The 23,360-nt window shown below is 41.8% G+C and overlaps 1 protein-coding gene across 2 annotated transcripts in view; it reads right to left on the bottom strand.

Annotated features, from left to right (window-relative positions):
- Positions 1 to 23,097, bottom strand: part of CDK13 (cyclin dependent kinase 13) — a 126,995-nt gene extending 103,898 nt beyond the window's left edge. For both annotated transcript variants that reach the window (XM_050783297.1, XM_050783298.1), the window contains exon 1: positions 21,677 to 23,097. In XM_050783297.1, coding sequence (XP_050639254.1) covers positions 21,677 to 22,887 — 1,211 coding nt within the window. In that variant the 5' untranslated portion in view covers positions 22,888 to 23,097. The remainder of the gene's footprint in view (positions 1 to 21,676) is intronic.
- Between the last annotated feature and the right edge of the window lie 263 nt (positions 23,098 to 23,360).

Raw genomic sequence — 23,360 nt, 5'->3', positions numbered from 1 at the left:
TCATCTGACTAGACCCTACAGCCTCTCTTTTATAAGAATCCTTGTGATTACACAGGACCCATCCAGATAACCCAGAATAACCCCTCCATATCAAGATACTTAATTTAATCATATCTACAAAGTTTCTCTTAAAATGTAAGGTGTAACAGTCACAGATTGCAAAGATTAGGGCATGGCACTTGGAGGGGGTGTGGTATTGGGTGTTATTTGGCCTACCACATCCTCCTCTTCCATTCTCAAGGACACTGTTCAACTTTAGGCCTCATTACCACTTCCCTAGGCTACCATATCATCTTAAAAAAATAAGCAATTTCTCCTGGCCAGGTGCAGTGGCTCACACCTGCAATCCCAGCACTTTGGGAGGCCAAGATGGGCGGATTACCTGGAGGTCAGAAGTTCAAGACCAACCTGACTAACATGGAGAAACCCTGTCTCTGCTAAAAATACAAAATTAGCTGGGTGTGGTGGCACATGCCTGTAATCCCAGCTACTTGGGAGGCTGAGGCAGGAGAATCGCTTGAACCCAGGAGGCAGAGGTTGCGGTGAACCAAGATCATGCCATTGCACTCCAGCCTGGGCAACAAGAGCAAAAACTCCATTTAAAAAAAAAAGAAAAAGAAAGAAAGAAAAAAAAAATCTTTATTACTAGTCTCTCTCTGCTCCAATTATATCTACAGACACCATAACCAAACTAATCCTCACTGTTCAGTGATTACACGTCCCAAATTTACTCATTTTCCTCCTCTTAGTAGCTATTCCAAACCTTCACAACTTTCATCAAGCTCACACAATCCCAGTCTTCTCATAACATAGCTTTATTTATTGTTTCACCAAAAAACCCACAAAGACTACCAGGCATGTCTCTTGCCTGCAAATTTAATCTGTATTTCCTGTGCCTTCATCCACCGTACATTCCACCTCAATTAAGAGAGGAGGTGTTCCTCTTTCTATCTAAGGCTAACTCCCCTATAATGAATCAATCTCATACACTCTAGAGCCTTACTTCTTAGAGTGTAGTCCATAGACAGGCAGCATCAGCACCAATTGCAAGCTTGTCAGAGATGCTGTGTCTCAGACTCCAGCCCACAATTTAATGGGTATCTTTAACAAGATACCCACATGATCCCTTTTATCTCTTCTCAGATCTATTTGGTTTCCAAGCTCCACCAATTCTACATCTCAAGCGTGTCTTCAGCTTTCCATGCTCATTATCCCCATAGCTACTATTCCACATTAGGTACTACATAATCACACACTTGGCCCAGTGCAAGTCTCCTTACCAGGTTCCCACCTCTAGTCTCCACCCTCTCCAATTAACTCTGCACTTGAATAATCTTTCAGTTACCCCAAAACCTTCAGCCTTGCTTGACTTGCATATAAAGTCCTTGTCCAGCCATCACAAAATACAGGAAGTGTCAGGCCTAGAATGTTTCTCTAATATTCCTCTCTTCACCTCCTTTATCTAGGAAACAAAAGGATACTTCGTATCTCAGCACAATGTTTACCACCTTTATAAAGCCCTCTCTTATTATGCCAGTCAGTTAGAGCTGGTACTTGTCCTATGATCCCATCACAACTTTGTTTATATCTCGGAATAAAAATAATCAGATAATCTATCTTCCCCAACTAAACTGAGATATTCTATCTTCAAGCCTTGACTTCTATCATAAACCTGGCAGTGGTAGATGCTCAATAAATATTTACACAATTAAAGACACTACTGATAGTATTCCTATTGAAAAGAATGCACAGTAGCCTAGTATCAAGGTACTGCATAATTTGTCTGGTCCTAACCTACCTTTGCTTATCAAGTACTAAATTTGCCCAGTACTTCCATGCCTTTACACTCCCACATACCAGCCTAGGGAGAATATCATCTTGCCCTCCATCTTATATTCAAGGCTTATCCATCTCTCAAGCACTAGCATAAAAGTGCTTCCTTCCTCATAAAGCCTTATGAAGAAAGAAGTCAAATCCAAGCAAGAAGCAGGCTCTCCATTCTTTGAACTCCCATAGCATTGTATCTGCACCCTTCTTACGATCTCTCACTCTTAACTTCATATTTTAGATATCAACTTCACATTGTCTATTAAACTGTACCCTCCTTGAGAAGTCTAATTCATTGTTGTATCACTCCACAGCCCCTAGCATAATATCACACAGGTAAGAGTCTTTCACTGAATAAAACAAATACCGTACAACAGTCCCCTCATCCGCAATTTTACTTTCCATGGTTTCCCATATGCAAGGTACGGTATAATAAGATATGTTGAGAGAGAGCCCATATTCCCATAACTTTTATTTCAGCGTATTGTTATAACTGTTCTATTTTATTATTGTTGTTAATCTCTTACTGTGCCTAATTTATAAATTAAACTTTATCACAGGTACATATGTATAGAAAAAAACATAGTATGTTTAGAGTGGAGTACTACTTTGGTGGTTTCAGGCAACCACTGCAAATACTGGAATATATGCCCCATGGAAAAGTGGGGACATGACGATATACCACACTAACCCTCACAGGTTCACATTTATAAGCATTTTTCATTTGATTTTCTCCTCATGTGCAACCAAGGTATAGAGCAAGCAGATGGGGGAACTAAGAAGAGGCAGAATCAATACTCAAACCCAAGTCTTCCATTTCAAAGCCAGGCACTATTTATTGCTACACACTACCTCTTTCTCCTCCATTTGTTTAATTCATGTGTGTGTGTGTGTGTGTGTGTGTGTGTGTGTGTGTGTGTGACGGAGTCTCACTCTGTTGCCCAGGCTGGAGTGCAATGGCATGATCTTGGCTCACTGCAACCTCCGCCTCCCAGGTTCAAGCGATTCTCCTGCCTCAGCCTCCCAAGTAGCTGGGATTACAGGCACCCGCCACTACACCCAGCTAATTTCTGTATTTTTAGTAGAGACAGGGTTTCACCAGGTTAGGCTAGTCTCAAACTCCTGACCTCAGGTGATCCGACCATCTTGGCCTCCCAAAGTGCTGAGATTACAGGTGTGAGCCACGATGCCCAGCCTGTTTAACTCTTATCGATCTTTCATGGGTCAAGCTGAGGTCTCATCTCTATCACTTCCCCATTTGCTGAAATCACCCAGTACTTGTTACAGGTTGGCTTGTATTTTATGTCTTTGTCTTTTAAAAACATAAATTGGGTTATGCCATCTCCTTGCTTAAAACTCTGCAATGGCTTCCAACTGCATTTAAAATAAAAATAAAACTCTGTGTTGTGACTCACAAGGTCTAAACCACCTTCCATCTTTATTATACCCTTCTTTATTTACTAGGCTCCAGCCACGCTGGTCTCCTTTCTGCTTTTGCAGAAGGTCAAGCTTCTTCCTGACTTGACGCCTAAGCATACGTTATTTTCTTTCCCTGGGATGCTTAGATCATCACATGGCTGGCTCTTTCTCATAATTTCAACATTAATGCATATATTACTCATTATAAAACACTGTTCAAATGTTTCTGTACACATGGTATATGAGAAACCAATGTGGCAATCATTACACACATACTACAAAATAGGAGATTTCCTTTTTTCATGGACCCTAGAATAGTAATGAATATTTATATTAATATATGCTCCCGTATAGGGGTCAAACAAGGTATTTGAGGGTTTTTTTTTGTTTGTTTTGTTTTGCTTTGAGACAGGGTCTCACTCAGTGGTCCAAGCTGGAGTGCAGTGGTATAATCTTGGTTCACTGACTGCAGCCTCAACCTCCCGGGCTCAAGCGATTCTCCTGCCTCAGCCCCTCAAGTAGATGGGACTACAGGTGCACACCACCAGGCCTGGCTAATTTTTGTATTTTCTGTAGAGACAAGTCTGTGCCATGTTGCCCAGGCTAGTCTCAAACTCCTGGGTTCAAGTGACCCTCCTGCCTCGGCCTCCCAAAGTGCTGGGATAACAGGTGTGAGCCACCATGCCCAACCCAGAATTTTTTTTACACCAAAACTTAGACTTTGAGGCAAACAAAGTCTTTTTTCTTTGGAATGAGTTGGAATCAAAGTCATTATTTTTTATTAAAAAATAAGACTAGGCATTTATGACAAATCTGCAACTAAGCACTTTGCGAAGAAAGACTAAATGAGGAACAAGACAAGAAAGTCCCTTCTCATCCCTTCTGCTCAACATTGTATTTGAGATTCTAGCCATTGTAATTGGTCAAGGATAAGAAATAAAACAAATCCAGGCCGGGCACTGTGGCTCACACCTGTAATCCCAGTACTTCGGGAGGCAAAGGTGGGCGGATCACCTGAGGTCAAGAGTTCGAGACCAGCCTGGCCAACATGGCAAAATCCTGTTTCTACTAAAAATACAAAAATTAGCCAGGCGTGGTGGTCCTCACCTGTAATCCTAGCTACATGAGAGGCAGAGTTGCAGAGAGCCAAGACCGCGCCACTGCACTCCAGCCTGGGCGACAGAGCAAGACTTCATCTCAAAAAAGAAAGAAAAAAGAGAACAATCCCATTGCAATAGCCTTTAAAAGGCTGAAATACCTAAAAATTTAATTTAAAAAGTGCAAGGCTTATACCCTGAAAACTACAAAACACACTAAAAAATATTAAGGAAAATCTAAATAAAAGGAAAGTCATCCCATGTTCACATATTAGATGACTTAACCTGTTAAAAGGTAATATTCCGTGGCCAGGCGTGCTGGTTCATGCCTGTAATCCCAACACCTAGGGAGGCCAAGGCAGGAGGAGTGCTTGAGCCCAAGAGTTCAACACCACCCTGAGCAACATAGTGAAACCCTATCTCAAAAAGAAAAAAAAAAAAGAATTAACAATACTCCCCAAATTAATCTAAAAAGTCAATGTGTTGCAATTTTGTAGTGATGAAACAAAAAATTGTTTAAATCAATGTACTCCACATCAAAATCCTAGCTTCTTTTTTGAACTAACTGGCAAGCTGATTCTAAAATTCATTTGAAAATGCCAAGAACCCAAACAGTCAAAACAATCTTTAAAAAGACCTAAGTTGGAAGATTCATACTTCCTGATTTCAAAAATTACTGCAAAATTAGAGTAAGCAAGACTGTGTGGCACTGGCATACAGACGGATACATAAATCAATGGAATATAATTCAGAGTACATAAATAAATCCTAATATTCATGATCAGTTGATTTTCAACAAGGGTGCTAAGACAATTCAATGGAAAAAGAATACTCTTTTCAACAAATGGTGCTGGGACAACTGTATATCCACACACAAAAGAATGAAGCTAGACCTCTTCCTTTCACCATACAAGAAACTAACTGAAAATCGATCAAAGTAGGAGCTAAAACTATAAAATTTTTAGAGGAAAATGCAGAAAATCTTTGTGAACATAGATTAGGCAAAGCCTTCTTAGATTTGATACCAAAAACACAAGCAATATATAATAAATTAGACTTCATCAAAATGAAATACTTCTATGCTTTAATAGACACCATCAACAAAGTGATAGAATGAGAGAGAAATTACTTGTAAATAATGTATCTGATAAAGGACTTACATCCAGAATAGACAGTATACAAAACCCTTAAGACCCTATAACAAGACAACAGCCCAATTTAAAAATGGGCAAAGAAGGCCGGGCATGGTGTCTCACGCCCATAATCCCAGCACTTTGGGAGGCCAAGGTGGGACGACTGCTTGAGCTTGAGTTTGAGACCAGACTGGGCAGCATGGCAAAACCTCATCTATACAAAAATACAAAAAAATTAGCCGGGTGTGGTGGTCCCTGTGCACCTGTGGTCCCAGCTGCTCAGGAGGCTAAGACAGGGAAATCGTTTGAGCCCCAGCGATGGAGGCTGCAGTAAGCCAAGATTGTGCCATTGCACTCCAGCCTGGGCAACAGAATGAGACCCTGTCTCAAAAAACAGGGGTGGGTGGGTGGGGGTGGGCAAGAGATTCATGTAGACATTTCTCAAAAAAAGATTTTGGCCATTTCTCAAATGGTCAAAAACACATGAGAAGATGCTCAACTTTACTTGTCATTAGAGAAATGCAAATCCAAACCAAAATGTGATCCCACTGCAAATACCAAGATGGCTACAATCAAAAAGAAACTTTTGTTGAGGATGTGAAGAAACTGGAACCCTCATATGTTGGTGATATGAATATAAAAATGATGCAACTATTTTAAAAAACAGTTTATCAGCTCTTTAAAATCTTAAACATAAAATTATCATATGACCCAGCAATTCTACTCCTAGGTATACGCTCAAGAGAAAAACAAATGCTCATGCAAAAATGTGTACACAAATGTTCATAGCAGCATTAAAAAAAATGGCCAAAAAGTTAACCGAAATGTCCATGACTAATGATAAAGTGTGGCATAACTGTACAATGGGATATTTGACCATTTAAAGGAATATTGATCCATACAACACCACAAATAAACCTTGAAAACATTATGCTTTAGTGAAAGAATCCAGCCACAAAACACGATACTTTATACGATTCCAGTGAAATGAAATGTCCAGGATAGGTAAATCTATAAAGACAGAAAGAAATCACCAACCGTTGGTTGCCAAGACTGTAGGATGTGGGAATGGGGAGTGACTGCTAATAGTCATGGAGTTTCTCTCTGGAGTGACTGAAATATTCTCAAATTAGTGGTGACGGTTACACAATGCTATGAAGAGACTAAAGACTAATAAATTGTAGCTTAAAACAGTAACTGTACGGTATGTGAAATATATTTCAATAAACACGTTATTTTTAAAACCAGAAAAGATAACATAAAAATGAAAAGTTTTGTGTTTATTCTAAAAGTATACTTCCTTTATGGTCCTCACGCCATATTAAAAGTAACGACAACAACAACAAAAAGACACATGGCTGACTTTTTGCAAATGTGCTCGAGCAAACATGTTCTAGTCCACTGAGCACAAATTCTGTGTTTGTCTTCATGTTTTCCTGAACCATGCCTTGAGATGTATTTTTGAAGACGGAAAAAGAAAAGCAGGTGAGAAGAGTAGAAGGGAGCTCAGTACTTAATATGCACAAAGGCACATACTTTGATAGTCTCTCTCCAGCCATCAAGAATTTGTTCACAGTATATTATTAGACTTTGTTAATATCAACAGAATTTTTTTTAACCCTGTGAGGCTGGACCTTTGTGGTTTTTTGTTGTTGTTGTTGTTGTTGTTTTGAGATGGAGTCTTGCTCTGTCGCCCAGGCTAGAATGCAGTGGTACAATCTCGGCTCACTGCAAGCTCCACCTCCCAGGTTCAAGTGATTCTTCTGCCTCAGCCTCCCAAGTAGCTGGGACTACAGGCGCCTGCCACCACGTCTGGCTAATTTTTGTATTTTTAGTAAAGACAGAGTTTCACCATATTGGCCAGGCTGGTCTCGAACTCCTGACCTCGTGATTCACCTGCCTCGGTCTCCCAAAGTGCTAGGATTACAGGTGTGAGCCACCGTGCCCAGCCTGAACCTCTTTTTTTAATCCAAAGCAATTTAGGCTGAAGAAATAGTTTGCTACAAAATACAAGGTTTTTTTTTGTTTTGTTTTTTAGAGATAGAGTCTTACTCTGTTGCCCAGGCTGGAGTGTAGTGGCGAGATCTTGGCTCACTGCAACCTCCGCCTCCCGGGTTCAAGCGATTCTCCTACTTCAGCCTTCCAAGTAGCTGCAATTACAGGGGCATACCACCACACCCAGCCAGTTTTGTATCTTTAGTAGAGATGGGGTTTTGCCATGTTGGCCAGGCTAGTCTCGAACTCCTGGCCTCAGGTGATCTGCCTGCCCTGGCCTCCCAAACTGCTGGGATTACAGGCATGAGTCACTACACACAGCCCTAGAAAATACAGTTTTAAAACAAGACAGGCAATTTAATCTCACTTGCTAGGTACCTATTATCATATGCTGTACTAGGTGCTTAAGAACCACAAATATTTTAAAAATCATAGGACTTGAAATCCAATGGCTGAAACAAAACCAAAATATTACAGAAATTTATCAGCCAGAAATGCAACAAGTCAAAATATTAAGGAAAAAAATTTCAGTTTAGGATTCCATACCCAGTAAAACTATCTCTCAAAATGGAGAGTTTATCAGACATACAAAAAGCAGACCTACATTATAAAAAATGTTCGAAGTCATTCCTCCAGCCAGAGGAAAATGATACTACATGGAAAGTTGGATCTGTAAAAAGGAAAAGCACTTGAAAAGGTAAATATTTGAGTAAATATTTCCCCAAGAAGTGACTCTTCTCATTTTAAATTTTATGTCTATGTATAACACACATACGCCATGCAAACACAGACATAAAACAGATGACAACAGCCGGGTGCGGTGGCTCAGGCCTGTAATCCCAGCACTTTGGGAGGCTGAAGTGGGTGGATCACTTGAGGTCAGGAGTTCGAGACCAGCCTGGCCAACAGGGTGAAATTCCATCTCTACTAAAAATACAAAAATTCATTGGGCGTGGTGGTACATGCCTGTAATCCCAGCTACTGGGGAGGCTGAGGCAGGAGAATTGCTTGAACCTGGGAGGCAGAGGTTGTAGTGAGCCAAGATCATGCCATTGTACTCCAGCCTAGGCGAAGAAGACTCCGTCTCAAAAAAAAAAGAGGTGACAACAGTACAAGATGAAAATGTAAGTATGTTATCATGAAGTTAACATTACACATAAAAGTAGACTGATAAACATGCACATTATAAGCCTAAGGAGAAAATCTCTGTTACTGTGGGTTAGGCAAAAATTTTTTTGGACATAAAAAGCATAAATCTGGCTGAACGCGGTGGGTGGCTCACGCCTGTAATCCCAGCACTTTGGGAGACAGAAGCAGGCTGAGGTCAGGAGTTTGAGACCAGCCTGGCCAACATGGTGAAACCCTGTCTCTATTAAAAATACAAAATTTAGCTGGGCGTGATAGCACACGCCTATAATCCCCAGCTACTCAGGAGGCTGAGACACGAGAATCGCTTGAACCCAGGAGGCGGAGGTTGCAGTGAGCTGAGAACATGCCTGGGCGACAGAGCGAGACACGCTGTCCCAAAAAAAAAAAAAAAAAAAAAAAAAAAGCATAAATCAGAAAAATGCTAAACTGGTTTTTCATTAAAATTTAAAACTTTTGCTCTTGGAAATTACTGTTAGGGAAAGTGAGTCACAGACTGAGGAAAAAACGTTTGCAAAACATGGATTTGTATCTAGCATATATACAGAATTCTTACAACTTAGTAAGACAACCCAATTCATGAAGAATGAACATTTTGAGACACTTAGCAGAAGATACGAAGGGCAAATAAACATATGGAAGTATCCTCAACATTACTTATCATTAGGGAATTGCAAATAAAACCACAATGAGATACCAATACCCATCCACTAGAATGGCTAAAATCAAAGACTGACAAAAAAAAAAGAAGTCTTACTGAGGAGGTGAGGCATCTGGAATGCCCATACTGTACTGACTGGAATGCAAATGGCAAAGACATTTTGAAAAAGACTATGGGATTGTAGGAAGTCAAGCATTCGCTTCCCATACAACACAGCAAACCCTCTCCTAATTTACTCAAGAGAAACAAAAACAAAAGATCTGTACTCAAATGTTCAGTAGCTTTGCTCATAACAGCCAAAAACTGGAAACAACTCAAATGCCTATCAACTGGGTGAACTGGATGTAATAATTACTCACAAAGTGATCTCAGTTCTAAAGGTTATTTTTAAAAATCACTTCTGAACGAGATTAATGAAGGCTTCATAGATAAAAACAACACCTGAGACTAGGCGCGGTGGCTCACACCTGTAATCCCAGCACTTTGGGAGGCCAAGGCAGGTGGATCACCTGAGGTCAGGAGTTCGAGACCAGGTGGCCAACGTGGTGAAATCCCATCTCTACTAAAAATACAAAAACAACTAGCCAGGCGTGGTTGCGTGTGCCTGTAATCCCAACTACTCCGGAGGCTGAGACAGGAGAATTGCTTGAACCTGGGAGATGGAGGTTGCAGTGAGCCGAGATCACACCACTGCACTCCAGCCACAAAGCGAGGCTTCGTCTCAAAACAAACAAACAAACAAAAAAAACACCTGAACTAAGGTTGAAAGAACGAGCAAGGCAGATTGGCCAATTGAAGGAAGGATACAAAGTGAGATACAAGAAAATAGTAAATAGTCCAGTTTGTATTGTGATCAGGATATACAGTAAGAAGTAAGAGTAGTTTGGTTCAGTCTGTGTTGGCAGTCTTAAATGCCCCATTCAAGAATTTGATTCAGTGGAATACTCAAACCCTCAAAAGATCCCAAATGGCCAAAGCAATCCCGAGCAAAAAGAACAAGGCTGGAGGTATCACACTATCTGACTTCAAAGTGTATTACAAAGCTATGTTAATCAAAAGAGTATGGTACTGGTATAAAAACAGAGACATTAACTGAAGGAACAGAATAGAGAACCCAGAAATAAACCCATTTACAGTCAACTGATTTTTGACAAAGTAGCCAAGAACATACAGTAAGAAAAGGACAGCCTCTTCAATAAATGGTGACGGGAGTGAGGCACAGTGGTGCATGTCTGTAGTCCTAGCTACTGGGGAGGCTAGGCGGGAGGATTGCTTGAACGTAAGAGTTCTGAGACCAGCCTTGGCCAACACAGCAAGACCCTGTGTCTTAAAAATAAAAATAAACAGGGGTGGGAAAACTGGATATCCACATGGAGAATAATGAAAATAGACTCTCATCTCACACCTTATACAGTAGAAAGTAGAAGAAAAGCTCCATGACATTAGTTTGGGCAAAGGTTTCATGGTTATAAACCCAAAAGTACAGGGAACAAAAGCAAAAATAAACAAAGGGATGGATCAAATTCAAAAGCTTCTGCAAAACAAAGGAAACAATTAACGAAGTAAAGTGACAACCTGTGGATAAGGAGAAAATACCTACAAACCACACATCTGATAAGGGATTAACATTCAAAATATTTTATGAATTCAAATCAACAGAAAGAAAATAAATAACCCAATTTCAAAAACGGGCAAAGGACCTAAATAGACATTCCTCAAAAGAGGGAACACAGTTGGGTTTGGTGATTAATGCTTGAATCCCAGCTACTTGGGAGACTGAAGTGAGTGAGGTGGGAGGACTCCTTGAGCACAGGTGTTTGAGACCAGCCTGGGCAACATAGCAAGACTCCATCTCAGTATTTAAAAAAAAAAAAGGACATACAAATGGTAACAGATACATGAAAAAATGCTCATCATCATCAATAATCACCAAGGAAATGCAAACTAAAACCACTATGAGATACCACCTCCCACATGCTAGAATGGCTAGCATCAAAAAAATGAAAGATAACAAGTGTTGGCGAGGGTATAGAGAAAAGGGGACCCTTGTGCACTGCTGGTATGAATGTAAATTACTACAGCCATCATGGATAATGGTATGGAGGTTCCTCAAAAAAGTAAAAACAGGATTACCACATGATCCCACTTCTGGGTATATACCGAAAGAAACTGCAATCAGTATGCGTAGGAGATGTCTCCACTCCCATGTTCATTGCAACATTATTCACAATAGTTCAGATATGGAAGCAATCTAGGTGTCCATCATTAGATGAACGGATTAATTTTTTTAATGTGGTTCAGGTTTGTTTTTTGTTTTGTTTTGTTGCTGAGAAAGGGTCTCACTCTGTTGCCCAGGCTGGAGTGCAGTGGCACGGCTCAATCTCAGCTCACTGTAGCCTTTACCTCCAGGGCTCATGCGATTCTCCCAGTTCTGCCTCACAAATATCTGGGACTACAGGTACATGCCACCATGCTGGGCTAATTTTTCTGTATTTATAAAGAAGAGATTTCATCACGTTGCCCAGACCAGTCTCAAACTCCTGAGCTCAAGCGATCTGCCTGCCTTGGGCTCCCAAGGTACTAGGATAACAGGCCTGCGCCACCGCACTCAGCTCAGCTTTAAAAAAGAAGTAAATTATGTCATTTGTGACAGGAAAATAAATACTGCATGATCTCACTTATATATGGAATCTAGAAAATTCAAACTCATAGAACCAGGGAGTAGAATGGTGGTTACCAGGGTCTAGGGGAGAGGAGTGTATAGGGAAAGGGAGATGCTGATCAAAAGACACAAAGTTTCAGATAGACAGAAGGAATAAATTTTAGTGATCTATTGCGCAGAATGGTGACTACAATAACGCACTGCATATTCTGATATTGACAAAAGAGTAGTTTTTTTGTTTGTTTTGAAACAGAGTCTTGCTTTGTGCCCAGGCTGGAGTGTCATGGCAAGATCTTGGCTTGCTGCAACCTCTGCCTCCCAGGGTCAAGCTATTCTGCTGCCTCAGCCTCCCGAGTAGTTGGGGTCTACAGGCACACGCCACCGTGCCTGGCTATGTTTTGTGTTTTTAGTAGAGACGGGGTTTTGCCATGTTGGCCAGGCTGGTCTTGAACTCCTGACCTCAAGTAATCCACCCACCTTGGCCTTCCAAAGTGCTGGGATTACAGACGTGAGCCACTGTGCCTGACCAGAGAGTAGATTTTAAATGTTTTCTTCAATGGCTGCTTGGAGCTGTGTTAAAAAAGAAAATTATTTTTAAAATGTTTTCACTACCAAAATAGCATGTATGTGATGTGATGGATTTCTTAATTATCTTGATTAAGCCCTCCACAGGTAAACACCAAAATATCACACACATAAATTTATATAACTATTTGTCAATAAAAAATAAATTGGCCAGGTGCAGTGGCTCACACCTGTAATCCCCACACTTTAAGAGGCCAAGGTGGGCAGATCACCTGAGGTCAGGAGTTCGAGACCAGCCTGGCCAACATGGCAAAACCCCATCTCTACTAAAAGTACAAAAATTAGCCAGGCATGGTGGCGGGCACCTGTAATCCCAGCTACTCAGGAGGCTGAGGCAGGAGAACAGCTTGAACCTAGGAGGCATAGGTTGCAGTGAGCCAAGATCACACCACTGCACTACAGCCTGGGCAACAAGTGAGACGCCATATCAAAAATAAATAAATAAAGAAATAATTTAAAAAGTATTTCATTCTGTAAGTATCTTACAGAAAGAAAAAATCAAATGAAAGTGGTATTTTAAATCTGAATGCAGAGAACAGGAGGAGCTTAAAGAGAAATCCAAAAGCAAGCAGAACTAACAACAAAGCATTCCAAGACTAATGTATAGACCAAAAGACCACTGAAAAAAAAAAAAGAAAAAACTTTACAGAACAAGAAGTTCATTACAATTATGGAGGGAGAAGATGTAAGTACTACTAAAGTTTGACACTAGGTACCTGGGAGAAACTACTGCCACTTAAAACACACATGTGCACACACACACAGAGACCAATCAAAAACCTAGTCTTAAAACAAAACATTACATAAATAAGGTTAAAAGATAAAAGACAAGCTCATGAAAAATACTTGCTAATGCCACCAAAAAAAAAAAAAATTAGTAGCTATAACACACAAGTAGCTCTTACAATTTAAAAAAAAAAATGAATCAAGAAATTAGAACATCTGGCCAGGCACAGTGGCTCACACCTGTAATCTCTGCACTTTGAAAGGCCAAGGCAGGCAGATTACCTGAGCTTAGGAGTTTGAGACCAGCCTTGGCAACATGGTGAAACCCCGTCTCTACCAAAAATAAAAAAATTAGCTGGGCATGGTGGCATGCATCTGTGATCCCAGCTACTCGGGAGGCTGAGGTGAGATATCACTTGAGCCGGGAGGTGGAGGTTGCAGTGAGGAGAGATGGTGCCACTGTACTCCAGCCTGGGTGAGAGTGAGACCTGGTCTCAATTAAAAAAAAAAAAAAGAAAGAAGCCAGGCGCGGTGGCTCATGCCTGTAATCCCAGCACTTTGGGAGGCCAAGACAGGTGGATCACCTGAGGTTGGGAGTTTGAGACCAGCCTGATCAACATGGAGAAACCTCGTCTCTACTAAAAATACAAAATTAGCTGGGCGTGGTAGCGCATGCCTGTAATCCCAGGTACTCTGGAGGCTGAGGAAGGAGAATCGCTTGAACCCGGGAGGCAGAGGTTACAGTGAGCCGAGATGGAGCCATTGCACTCCTGCCTGGGCAACAAGAGCAAAAAAACTCGGTCTCAAAAAAAAAAAAAAAAGGAAAGAAAGAAATTAAAATATCCAGTAAACAGATGAAAATATACTAAACCGTATTAAATATCAAAGTGCAAATAAAACAATAATGATTCCAGGCACCAATAGTGGCTCACAACTGTAATTCCAGCACTTTGGGAGGCCAAAGTGAACAGATCACTTGAGATCAGGAGTTCAAGACTAGCCTGGCGAACATGGCAAAACCCCATCTCTACTAAAAATACAAAACAACAACAACAACAAAAAAACAATAATCGAGTATGTGACAACTCCAAGTGTTGGTGAGACTCAGGAAATGCGTACTCCCACACTGCTGGGAAATGTAAATTTGTAAAAGCCTTCTGAAAGGCATTTTGAAAGTGTATCGATGTTTCACATGTATATACCATCTTTGCCTCAACAATTTTACCCCTGGGAAATTCAATCTAAAGAAGATAATGAAACAAATGCACAAAAAATATATTTGCTTTAGATACACACACATAGCAAAAATTAAAAAAAAAAAAGACTAAGAATTTATCAAAGTGGATTCAGCCAAACAATGTATGCTATATCCATACAACAGAATACTACGAGCTACTAATAAAGATGATATACTGTACTACGGAGTACAGGCTCCAAGACAGTATCGATACATGTTCCCACTTATGTAAAAAAGTCTAGAAGAATGTTTATCAAAATGTCATGAATGATCATCTCATCAGGTAGCTGGCTTAAGAGGCCTTTTTATCTCTTATACTTTTCTGTACTAACTGAAAATTTCTACCATTAGCCTCTATTATGTTTGCAAACAGATGAAAAATAATAAAGAGCAGTATCAGAAAAAAAAAGACTCTAAAAAAGGTGAAATAATTTTATGTTAGATAAATTGAGTTTGGAATGCCTACTAAATATCCCAGTGAAAGTGCCCCTATGCAACTGAAAATGCAAACAGAAAAGCGGGGAGGCATGTAGATCATTTACCATTTTCGGTTCCTCTCACTAACCTTCTCATTTCCGTTTTATTTACATTCCAGTTTTACCTATATTTATCCTCTAACGTACATCAATTTTATTTTCGAAATACATGAAAAACACTAGGTTCTTCCACAATTTAAATGTGCAGGAATTAAAGGAACAAAATCACTGCAAACAAGTAATGCTTCTGATTCTGGCTTGGTACTTCTGCTTCCAACACCCACTTTAAAGCTTATAAATTTATAGAAAACAAAGCCAACCAAAACCAAAATAACAACAACAAAATGATATTCACAAAGTCCAAAATAAAGGAAAAAATTAAAATTACCTTATATGTGAATATTAAGCAACATTCACTTTCAACTGGTTTTTCAAAAATAGCTACAATTTTTCAGAGTCGGGAAATGAAAGTTTGACATAATGTCTGCTGAGAAAATTTTCCATTTAAAGATTAATTCAAACTCACCAAGAATTTATCTTGATCAGCACAACAGAGAGCAAATATAAACATTAGGTCTGAATTTATTCCATTCACACTAAAGTGAGTCCCAGCATGCTCTACTCATTCTAATAAAGTAGAAGCTAGAAGGAGGTTCTTAAATTCCCTCCTTATAAATCGAAACAATTACCTGCCCTATCCTAGAGTATGAGAGTATGTGTAAACCAAAATACCAAGCAAGTTTAGAGATGTAACTGGCATCTGTGCAGACTGGTTTATACTAATCTATAGAGGGAAAAAATGTATTTAAATTAAACCACCAATAAATAAGCTCTGTAATTTTCCTCTAGGAGCTTACAATCTAGCAGGGAAAACACAAAAGTAGCCAGTCAACCAAGCAGATATTAAACACAATTTTTTAAAGTTCTATAACAAAGATAAAGTGCTGTGGGGCACAGGAAAAAAAATTAACTTTTATCTAGATGAATGGAAAAAGGTCTCAAGATAGTGGGATTTAAGGCTGGACACACTGGCTCATGCCTGTAATACCAACACTTTGGGAGGCAAGGACAAGAGGATTGTTTGACCCCAGGAGACCAGCCTGAGCAACATAGTGAGACACCACCTCTACCAAGAAAACACACACACACACACACACACACACACACACGACGGGGATTTTTTAGCTGAGTTTTAAATGCAAAGCTGGAGATGAAGAGCAAAAGAGAGTTTAGAGTGTCTCATCATTTAAGCTAAGAGAACAGCAAGTATAAAAATAGAAATTAAAAATGTCTCTGAAAATAGAATTCTGATAGAATGGAGTCAGATCATAAAAGGCATTAACTGATGATGCATTAGGACGTTTAGAGTTGGCCATGCACAGTTGCTCATGCCTGTAATCCCAACACTTTGGGAGGCCCAGGTGGGAGGATTGTCTGAGGACAGGAGTTCAAGACAAATCAGAGCAACATGGTAAAACTCATCGCTACAAAAAATACAAAAAGTAGCCAGGCATGGTGGCGTGAACCTGTAATCCCAGCTACTCCGGAGGCTGAAGCAGGAGGATCCTCTGAGCCCAGGAGTTCGAAGCTGCTGTAAACCATGATGGCATCATCGCACTCCAGGCTGGGCAACTGAGCTAGACGCTACCCCTTCAAACAAAAAAGTTTAGGTTTATTTGAATAATAATTCTAATATAATGGGAGTGACATGAGCTAAACAAAGACATTAACTCTCCTCATAAAGAATGAACTGAGAAGAATGGATGAAATGAGAAGACTGGTAACAGTAACAGGAAGTCTAGCTAATTAACCTGAAAGGGTGATAGAAATGCAAAGAAATAAATATTAGTGAGAGTGGAAAAGAAATATGATAAGGACTGAGTAGATGTAAATATCAGGTAAAGTTTGGTCAGAGAAGGAGCAAAACACAAGGCCATCACTTTGAAATGAAAATAATGATTACAGCTCTGGAAATTTAAGACAGTTGACCTGAACTTCCATTCCCTTCTGAGAGTTTCTGCATTTGTTCTAATATCCTATTTTTTGACACTTTTTAAAAGCATTTTAAGAATTCCATTCACCTAGGGATTTTCATGACTTATTTCTATTAAGTATATATTAAATCAGTGGCATATTTTTTGAGTTTCTTTTTTCATTATAGAATATCTTCATTTCATATACTTCTGAACCATAGTTTTCAGGACAAAACACTAAAAAATCCATAACAGAGGGACCACATATAGTAATAATTTTACTTATTTATATTTGGAGTCCACCCATCTTTTTCAGATTCTTAGGTTCTTGTTATCATTCTATAATGAATGCTTCTGGACTTCTTGGTGGAATGGAACTTCCATAGGTTTAGAGAAAGAACAGAACATACGTAGTAATTTCTTGCACAGATTTTAATCTGACATCAGTAACTTCAGCTCAAAATAATTCGGGAAAACCAACACCAATAAACTAAAAGTAATTAATGTCTTCAAGAAATGTTTTTAGCCAATCTTTGTAAAGACAAAGTAGAAAAAAATCCACAAGATTTAAACCCAATTGTTCATAAAAACTATGAATAAACACAAATAAGCTGAAAGAGTCTTTAGAAGAGTCGTCTTTTAAAATCCTCAAAATGCTGAAAAAATGGCCAAGGAACAGAAATTGACACATAAGTACCCAAACAGAAGCTGATTTTTCACCAGAACAGGTCATTATGTGAGGTGGCCAGCGCCCCTGAATGCCAACTGAAGTTCAATGATGCATATGCTTTAAGTGGTAAGTGGCCCATGTACTTTAATGAATAGACTGCTGTTAGAATTTTTCGTATTAGGCCAGGCGCGGTGGCTCAAGCCTGTAATCCCAGCACTTTGGGAGGCCAAGACGGGCGGATCACGAGGTCGGGAGACCGAGACCATCCTGGCTAACACGGTGAAACCCCGTCTCTACTAAAAAATACAAAAAACTAGCCGGGCGAGGTGGCGGGTGCCTGTAGTCCCAGCTACTCGGGAGGCTGAGGCAGGAGAATGGCGTAAACCCGGGAGGTGAAGCTTGCAGTGAGCCGAGATCCGGCCACTGCACTCCAGCCTGGGCGACAGAGCAAGACTCCGTCTCAAAAAAAAAAAAGAATTCTTCATATTGTAATCAAAATCCACCTTCATATTGTAACCAAAATCCATGCTCTTTAATATTAAGAGCATGTACTTTCAAATCAGTCCAGGGTTTCAATCCAAGCTGACCTTGGAACAAATCACTTAACTTTTTAGAGCTCCCGTTTCCCAATCCATCAATGGAAATGTTTCCAACTATCACATGGATTTTGGTGGTCAATGTATGTTAAATATTTATCAACGCCTGGCATACAGTAAAACACTACAAAAAGTACCCTCCCCTCTTTTCAATACACCCTCACATTTATTATAGGGCCAATCAGCAAGATTATGTGACCTTCCACACCCCAACAGTCAAGTAGTAAAGAAAATATGACAAACAGATCATACAGGGGAAAAAGTAAAGGTAAGAGGGAACTGACGAAAAGAAACGCATGAGCTGAGGACTGAAGATTCAAATGAAGACAAAGAACAAGTTGTGAAGCAGAAGTCACTAAAATGAAAAGGATTTATTTATCTGACATCAAAAAAAGCTTCAGCCTGGGTACGGAGGCTCACACTTGTAATCCCAGGACTTTGGGAGGCTGCTGCAGGTGGATCATTTGAGCCCAGGAGTTTGACACCAGCCTGGGCAACATGGTGAAACTCTATCTCTATTTTCAGCTTATTTAAAATTGTTTTTCATCTTCATACCATGATTTCAATACTATTTTGAATGTGTATGCATTTCCTTAAAAATATCGACACTGACAATTCATTAATATGTAAGTTCTGCGTAGGCTGGGAAAACATTACACTGTTTCTTACAGCATTACACATGGTCTATATTAAATATTTGACTGAAGTTTGTAATACAGGCCCACATTAGTATTTTTTATGTTCAGGAAACTCCAGCATCCCTTCATTTACCTATTCAACATTTATTAAGAGTGTACTTGTGCCAGATACAGTGCTGAGCACTGGAAACACAATGGTGGACAAGACAGGCCAGTTGCCTTCATGGAACTCACAGCAGTCCATTCATTAAAGAACATGGGCCACTTACCACAAGTAATACATTCTGAAAATAAATAAAACTTTCTGCATTCATCTGTACAAGTGAGTTCAATTAACTGTCCCCAAAAAGTAACGACACATTTACTATACTTTAAAATCTTAAGATTTTCCAATCAACTATTTTAGCTATTAATTCTGGGCCCCATGTTTTCAGCTAGACATTTGACAAACTAGATATAATGTGAAAAATCTGAAAACCATACGAGTTTTTTAAGCCTAGAAGACTCAGAAATCATCACAACTGTCTTTACATTTTAAAGGGTTAGCATACACGTGTGCTCTGTACCATTCCAAAAGGTTAAACTTGGAGCAATGGACAGAAGTGGCATGAAGGCGGATTTTGGTTACAAAATGAATTCTAACAATTTGAGATATTGAATAACTCAACCACCTTAAATATTTCTGTGAGACTGCATGTTTTAAAAAGATAAATTTTCATTTAATCCTTGAAATAATCCAGAAAAACAAGTGTTTCCCTGTTACAGTTTAGGAAACTGAGTCTTCAAGGATCTTGCTAAAAAATCAAGTCCCAAATCTAGTGGAACAGGCTGCCTCAAAGCAATGTGCTTCCCACCTCCAGATGTATTTAAGGCACACACCAAATGGCCATCTATCAGGAATGTTAGCCAAGATACCCTAAAGTTCCTTCCAAATTCAACCCTTTAGAAATACCGCTGGTCAATATAAACACCATGAAAAGATTCTGTGTTGAATGGTCCTCCAGAATGCAAGCTCCATGAGGGCAGTAACTTTTTCTTCCGTGCTACATCCCAATACCTAAAACAGTATATGGCATACAATACAGGGTCAAAAAATACTTGCTAAATATGAATAGTCCTAGTCATACATACCACGATTATATATTTCATATATATATAAAATACATGCCACTATTATACAATAAAGGACCTCGCTGAAGTAACCAGCAACTAAAAAGCCTAAGTATAAAATCCATTCTTAAAATTGCATCAAGCACTTTAAATTATTCAGGTCCTGAAACTTCAACCAACCAGTTTGCAAAACAAATTCAACTGCAAAAACTGCAAACCTTTTGGCAAAGTATTCTAGTTAAAAGCAAAATACAAACTCTTACAAGATGTAATGGCTAATTTTGATGAATGAGTTTTTCAATTCTTCACTAAGGCATCAACTACCATTTTAAGTGTGCTTCAACACTCTTTAAGAGTGAAGCAATTTATACAACTCTTTTAGCTTAAAGACAAACTCACGCTCAGATCTCTACAAACATCACACCTTCACATTTACTATGCCGATGCTTCAAAATGGTCTGCTAATTTTGCAGATGCATATTCGTATTATGTTGAGATTCCATATAATCCATACTTAGGGGTACCGTATATCCACTTGCCATTACTGAAACCCAATAGGAAAAACTGATACAAATGTCATTTTGCAATACTCTAAACTATAAGGCCTGGAATGTCCAAATATCTCAAGGAATATAAGAACCCATAAAACACTCGAAAGTTGTTTTTAATGCACTTTGCTTAGTGGATAAGTATATTTTAAGGCATATTTTTTAAAAAGAATATTTTATAACAAAAAAGGCAAGAAAGCTACCTAAAAGTTTTACTCCAATTTCACTAAATTAAATTACACCTTTTGAAGATTTCTGGACAAAGAATCTGATATCTAAAGGTATAGTTACATTGTGTTTTTATCCTTCCGGCATATCTAAGAAAAAAAACAGTCGACTTAGCTTTTAAACTAAGCAGTTGCAAGCTTATAATAGTATAAAAATGTACTCAGCCATTCACTTGGTTACACTAGGTTACACTACCCAGATTTATAATGTTATTAGCAACTGGGTGTCATCACAAACCAACAAAGAAACCACAATCTTGTCATTTTTTCTGCTTTCTATAATTATGACTTTGAAAGATCAGGTAAAAACTACCCCACACAAGAATATCACTAAATAGATACCTTCCTTATCTCTTCAGTATTCAGAACTATCAGCTTCCACCTAAGCTTTTTTCACATACTAAAAGAATAATAAACTTTACAGAAAGGCTGCTTCTCCCATCTCTGTAATCATCATAAGAAACATGTGCAATCCACATCGAACTCTGACATCAGCACCTGATTCTTATTCCCCTGTACAATACTAGATCCTAAGCTGCAGTACATTCTTAAATCCCCAACAATGAAACCTCTTCACAGAACTTTCGAAATTTAAACGACTTAAACCACCTCTGGGTTTACCCAAATTGTACTAGAAACGCAAAGAGCAATTGAGAGAAACCTGTTAACACATTAATGCAACAAGTCTGAAACTTTGAATTCTTCCTTAGAAATCTTCCCTGCCACAGTTAGGAGAAAAGTTCCGTTCACCCAGTTGCTTTGTCCCTTCGACCCCCTAAAAAAGTGTCACGCGCGCGAAAACGCCTACCCTTCCTGGGAGGCTCAGGCAGTGTTGTCTCGTCTCGGTGGTGGACCTGAATGGTTTTGAGGACCCAGGCACCACTTTCCCTTCCTCCTGGGGATCTGGCTAGAGCAGCCAAAGTACACACGGGCAGAACGACGGGACTCACCTGAGCACAGGGCTGTAGGGACTGCGAGAACGGCGCCAGCTGCTGCTGCTGTAGGGACTAGGGGACACGTCGCCGCCCCGCTCGTAGGAGCTGTGGCGGCTGTAGCTGGGGGAGCGGCGGCGGCTGTAGGGGCTCGGGGAGCGCGGCAGCCGCCGAGAATAGGGGCTGCTGCCACCTCCTGCCGGGCTGGGGGACTTGCGGCTCCTCAGGCTCTGAGAGGCCCTGTGGGACACCGGGCTGTCGTCCCGGCCTCCCAGCGGGCTGAGGGACCGCCGCCGCCTATAGGCCTTGGGCTCGGTCTTGTCCTCTCGGTAGGCCTTGGGCGGTTCCTTATAGGCCGAAGGCGGCTCCTTGGACGTTTTAGTCCGGCTGCGGTGGGCCTTCGAGTCCCGGTCCTTGCGGCTGCTACTGCTGCTGGACGTGGCCGAGGCGCTTTTCCGGCGGCCGCCGCTGCTGCTGCTGCTGCCGCTCTTGGCGGCCTCGGCCCGCTCCTCGCCGCTGTGGCTGTGGCGGCTGCGGGACTTGGAGGCCTCGCTGCCACCGCGCTGTCCATCTCGCCGCCGGTGCTCGCGGTGGCGCTCCTTGCTGCGGCCACTGCTGCTGCGGCGGTCCCGGCGGGGCCTGCGCTCCGACCCCTCCCCGCGCCGCTGGGTGCCGGAGGAGGAGGCCGGACTCCCGCCGCTGCCCCCCGTTCCCCCGGCAGCCGTCGCCGCCGTTGCCGCGCTGGCCCCCCCCAGCAGCAGCCCCTGCTCGGACTGGGAGCTCACATCCTCGTATTCCACCAGCGGGGTCACACCCCCGCCGCTACTAGCACCGCCACCGCCGTCCTGCTGCGGCTGGGGCAGCGAGAAGACCCGACGCTTCTCCGCCTCCTGCCCGGCGCGGGGCCCGCGGCGCCGCTTCTGCCGCCCTCCTGCGCGCCTCTTGCCTCTCGCCAGCCGCTTGACCTCCAGAGGGGGGCCCGGGCTGAAGCAAGAGGAGGAGGCCGCGGCGGCGGCGGCTGCGGCGGCGGCCGTGCCGGGAGCAGCCAGGAAGAGCAGAGGCGGCGGGGGCGGCGGCGGTTGCAGGAGCTGCGGCTGCAGGAGCGGCAACAGCAGCGGCGGCTGCTGAGGGGACAGGAATCGCCTCCGCTTGCGGCGTTCCTCCAACTTCTTCTCCGCCCAACTCAGGCCCCCGCCTCCCCCCAGCGCCGTGTCCGAGCTGCTCGGCATCGCCTAGAGCCAGCCGCAGAGCGCGGCGCGGGTGCGGCCTCCTCCCGGGTCAGATCCTGGCCATCTCCCCCGCCGGAAACGGGAGCGGCGGCGGAGGGACACCGAGCACCAGGACCGGCCGGGAGACGCGCCACGATAATCCGGGTCGGGACTCGGGTCCCAGGGTTCCAGGTCACAGTGGGGTACGCGGCGGCCTCCGGGCCTCAGAGAAGCAAGAATCCGGGCGGCGGAGCTCCCGATCGCGCTCGTCGTCCTATACCTCGGCAGCGAAAACACCAGATGCGCCGGGCGCTGACCTGCGGGGGAGTCCCGAGTCCTCCAAGTGCCCCCGGGGGTGGGGGAGCGGCCTCGGCCGCGCTCTCGGCTCGGGCAGCGCAACGCGGAAGTACCACCTTCGTCGCCGCTTCACTCCATCGCGCCCTGACGTTGGGTGCGAGTTCAGGGGAGGAGAGTGGGCGAGACAACAACACGCC

This window comes from Macaca thibetana, chromosome 3 (genome assembly GCF_024542745.1).
Source record: "Macaca thibetana thibetana isolate TM-01 chromosome 3, ASM2454274v1, whole genome shotgun sequence".
Classification (NCBI taxonomy): domain Eukaryota; kingdom Metazoa; phylum Chordata; class Mammalia; order Primates; family Cercopithecidae; genus Macaca; species Macaca thibetana.
Note: the sequence above shows the minus strand (reverse complement) of the source record. Positions and strands in the feature narration are given on the sequence as shown.